Raw genomic sequence first — 4,513 nt, forward strand, 5'->3', positions numbered from 1 at the left:
AAAACCTTTAACAAGTGTTTTGCGCAACTACATGCTAGTTATATGTAGAATTTAACATAGTTAGTAAAATCAGAAAATTATTTGCATCACTTAGCTTGTTTTAATTTTTTGTCCAGTGACATAAAACGTGACATTTCCCAAGCAATATGCCATTTGCGCCAATCAGTTCAGGTTTCAAAAGGTCGAATGCAAAATAACATACGAAATGAATTTCTCTTGTAAATAAAAGTTTTCCTTTTTCCGTTTTCTGTTTCTTTAGCTCTTCCTTACCATCCAGATGTCAGTTTTGTTTTGTGATTTGCAGTCGGCGATCCCTCTCTACTGGTATTCTCTTTTCCTCTACGCGTAGCTGAAATCTGTTTGCATTCTGTGGAATGAAAATCCGCAGAATAAAAGTTTCCGACCCCCCAGAATCTTTCAAGCAAGGAGCTGATTTTATACTCACGGTGAACTTGGGCCGCCCTCAGAGGTCTGTTCTGCCACGTACAAAACAAAATAAATCAAATGAACCTGGCTCGGCCGTAGGTCAATAGACACTTAGACGTCAATCAGAGAGGAATAAATCAAGAATAAACAATATTGAAGGAACCAAGATTGTAATTAACACTGTTAAAGCGTCAATGTGTTTTGAATGCGTTTTCTTGTTTCTCTTCTAATTGATCAGTGACGGCTTTGAAGTGTTATGTATGCAGTGGCACTGAGGATGACTGTAAAAAGAGCACTGTGGAAGCCGACAAAGGCAAGTGTTTGAAAGACTGCGGTGCGGAAAATGACAAATGTATGAGGAGCTTTCTCAAGAAGGATAGCGCGACCTTGGTGTCGAACTCCTGTACTGACCAGCTGGGCTGTAATCATGCGATAATCGGCTGTGGTGAGTATAACGACGTGACTTGCAAGGATAGCTGCTGTGACGAGGACGCGTGCAACGTGGGCTCACATGTCTCCTTGAACGTCATCCTGTTGACCACATGCTCTGCCCTGGGCCTGGCACTACTGATATAAGCTGCTAACCAAGCCTTTTTGCTGTTTGTTGTATTCACTGCCTTATTGATTACATAGACTCAATGCACTTCTTAGATGTTGTACCAGAACTGCTTTTCGTTCAGGAAAAGATTTCAGTCCAGGAAAGTTGTCAATCAAAAACCTCTTGTAGATTTTCCTTCATTTCAATTTGTAACCTTTTTACAGTTTCGTTTAACTTTTTCTTTTAATTGTTCTATTTTAATTAGCGTTTTCACTTAAAGACGATGTGTTATATACGTGAAGTTTTTACCGTGTCTAAAGGATGATTTAAGAATAAAGATTGCAGATTATAGAAAGATTGACTGACCGGAGTCGGTTAACGACTTCATCTTACCCTGCATCCCCGGAATCGCTTCAGTAACAAGACTATGCACCGAATCATGCATCGGAGCAGGAGGAGCTTTTTCCGCTTTGTACGTGTGTGTAAGCGGTTATTTTTAGCTACCAGTGACGTAGTGGTCTGTCAACCAATCAAAGTTGATCAAAAGAATCCAAACAGGTTTGTAAACTGGATATTACAAGATGTGAATGTATTTGGGAGTTGTCTGCTCATCTTGACAAACTGAACCATAGCTCGTAAGCAACGAAGGAATCGAGCAACCTCAAGCATGGGTCGCTTTTTGCTGACAGTCGCTGTTTTTCTTGTGCTGGTAGCAGCAGGTGAGTAGTAATATTGCCAGGAGTCCTCAGTTGAGTCGGCACTAGTCGTTTTCAAAGAAGTCTAGTCGAAGTTTGCTTGGATGAGGAAGAGCTCCTCAAGAACAGCTTTCTTCTCGCAATGCCTCAGTTATTCCAGCTATAACCTTCATCACATGAAATGTTAGTGCTGCAATCCGGCCACAAATTAATTATTTAACGTTCACAAGCCAATGCAAATGACTCACTTTCTACAAAGTTGTAGGAGTTTACCATTACTTTTAAATATCAGTCAAGAGAATTCGCATTATTCAAACGTTTGTTCCATCCGATGCGAAGGCAATCAAGAGCAGACGGTTTGAGCTTCTTTACTAAACAGGAATCATGAAAATTTCGCCTCATTTTCCTAATCTTTATACGCTTTAGAAAGAAAGAAAGTTTTGAACAAATGATTGATCATCGCAGTTATACACACAACTTAAGCAGCTGTGAAATTACACCCCCGTTCAAGCCTGAATTTTTTTCAGGCTTTAATTTCACAGCTGCTTAAGTTGTGTGTATAACTGCGATGATCAATCATTTGTTCATATCTTTCTCGGCAGTTCAAATATATGATCTTCCTTACATTCACTTGAAAGAAAGTTTTGTTGAGCACTGAAGTGCATGTTATTTGAGGGAAGCATTCGAGATATTTATTTCGGTACGATTCCCGAAGCCCTCGTGACGAGTATTTATGCTGTGTGGAATAGTCAATCCGGCCTACTGATGTAAGTTCACTTTTAGTTTACAGAATGTGGTCCAAAGAATCGAATCGATATACCAGTGTGAGAAAACGATATTTAGCAGTTATTCCATGTGCGCACGTGTTGAAGATGAAATGATTGATCGCCTGAACGAGAAGTTGACTTGGCCATAATCATCTTATAATCGCACGATTTCTGAGAAAAAAAGAGCCTATCACGCGGGCATATGTTCATCGAAAAACATCGTTACTTGTTTGTGGATTTCTTCGTCATGAATTCGACGAGAAACCCTAAGGAGGGCGCAACAATCCATCTAAACAGCACTATAATCCTGTGACACATCAGCGGTTTAGAGAATCAAAGATTCAAGTTGAGATGCTATCACCGAACCCGACAGATCAGTTATTCCAAGCTGTTATGCAAGGAAATGTGATAAAATGGCAAGTTCTTGGTAGAAAAGCCCAGGAACAGGTCAGGCAACTTTCTAAGAACAAACACTTCGACTGTGACTCTTTTTCTCAGAAATCACGTGATTTTCAGTACCTTTGTGAGTTAGTTACCAAATATGGATACGCTGTAATGCAAGCCTTCCTTCAGTGCTCCATACGAAAATAACTTTCAATATGTGGAATTTAACATAGTTAGTAAAATCAGAAAATTATTTGCATCACTTTGCTGGTTTTAAATTTTTGTCCTTTGACATAAAACTGACATGACATTCCCCAAGCTATATGCGATTTGTGCCAATCAGTTCATGTTTCAAAAGATCGAGTGCAAAATAACATACGAAATGAATTTCTATTGTAAATACAAGTTTTCCTTTTTCCGTTTTCTGTTTCTTTAGCTCTTCCTTACCATCCAGATGTCAGTTTTGTTTTGTGATTTGCAGTCGGCGATCCCTCCCGACTGTCACTCTCTTTTCCTCTAAGGGTAACTGGAATCTGTTTGCATTCTGTGGAATGAAAATCCGCAGAATAAAAGTTTCCGACCCTCCAGAATCTTTCAAGCAAGGAGCTGATTTTATACTCACGGTGAACTTGGGCCGCCCTCAGAGGTCTCGTTCTGCCACAGACAAAACAAAATAAATCAAATGAACCTGGCTCGGCCCTAGGTCGATAGACACTTAGACGTCAATCAGAGAGGAATAAATCAAGAATAAACAGTATTGAAGGAACGAAGATTGTAATAAACACTGTTAAAGCGTCAATGTGTTTTGAATGCGTTTTCTTGTTTCTCTTCTTCTTGATCAGTGACGGCTTTGAAGTGTTATGTATGCAGTGGCACTGAGGATGACTGTGAAAAGAGCACTCTGGAAGGCGACATAGGCAAGTATTTGAAAGACTGCGGTGGGGGAAATGACAAATGTATGAGGAGCTTTCTCAAGAAGGATAGCGCGACCTTGGTGTCGAACTCCTGTACTAACGAGCTGGGTTGTAATACGGCGATACTCAGCTGTGGTCAGTATAACGACGTGACTTGCAAGGTTAGCTGCTGTGACGAGGACGCGTGCAACGCGGGCTCACATGTCTCCTTGAACATCATCCTGTTGACCACATGCTCTGCCCTGGGCCTGGCACTACTCATATAAGCCGCGAACCAAGCCTTTTTGCTGTTTGGTGTATTCACTGCCTTATTGATTACATAGACTCAATGCACTTCTTAGATGTTGTACCAGATCTGCATTTTGTTCAGGAAAAAACTTAAGTCCAGAAAAGTTGTCAATCAAAAACCTCTTGCAGATTTTCCGTCATTTCCATTTGTAACCTTTTTACAGTTTAGTTTAACTCTTTTTTTCAATTGTTGTATTTCAATGAGCGTTTTCACTTAAAAACGATGGGTTATAGACATTGCGTAGAGTTCTGGTTTTGAGAGATTTAAATCAACTGAATTTTTTTCCAGAACTAACCATATATTTGTAAACCCTGATGAAGTTTTTACCATGTCTAAAGAATGATTTAAGAATAAAGATTGCAGATTATAGAAAGATTGACTGACCGGAGTCGGTTAACGACTTTATCTTACCCTGTACCCCCGGAATCGCTTCAGTAACAAGACTATGCACCGAATCATGCATCGGAGCTTTTTCCACTTTGTGTGAGTGGTTATTTTTA

The 4,513-nt window shown here is 39.9% G+C and overlaps 2 protein-coding genes across 3 annotated transcripts in view; both read left to right on the forward strand.

Moving 5' to 3' along the window:
- The first annotated feature begins 205 nt into the window (after window positions 1-205).
- On the forward strand, window positions 206-1,556 carry LOC149118826 (uncharacterized). The gene is made up of 2 exons (XM_089291681.1): window positions 206-218; window positions 665-1,556. Exons 1-2 carry the CDS (start codon window positions 206-208, stop codon window positions 1,000-1,002), a joined length of 351 nt encoding a protein of 116 aa, XP_089147807.1. The 3' UTR covers window positions 1,003-1,556.
- LOC110054220 (uncharacterized) overlaps window positions 1,554-4,513 on the forward strand; it is a 9,243-nt gene continuing 6,283 nt past the window's right edge. The window contains exons 1-2 of one of the 2 annotated variants that reach the window (XM_089273238.1): window positions 1,554-1,683; window positions 3,653-4,513. The exon at window positions 3,653-4,513 is cut by the window's right edge and continues 93 nt beyond it. In XM_089273238.1, the coding sequence (XP_089129364.1) occupies window positions 1,632-1,683; window positions 3,653-3,990 (390 nt within the window). In that variant the 5' untranslated portion in view covers window positions 1,554-1,631 and the 3' untranslated portion in view covers window positions 3,991-4,513. The remainder of the gene's footprint in view (window positions 1,684-3,652) is intronic. The other variant, XM_089273246.1, reaches the window with a different exon arrangement.

Source organism: Orbicella faveolata, unplaced genomic scaffold, assembly GCF_042242905.1.
Source record: "Orbicella faveolata isolate gen_17 unplaced genomic scaffold, um_ofav_v1 contig_1, whole genome shotgun sequence".
NCBI classification, from domain to species: domain Eukaryota; kingdom Metazoa; phylum Cnidaria; class Anthozoa; order Scleractinia; family Merulinidae; genus Orbicella; species Orbicella faveolata.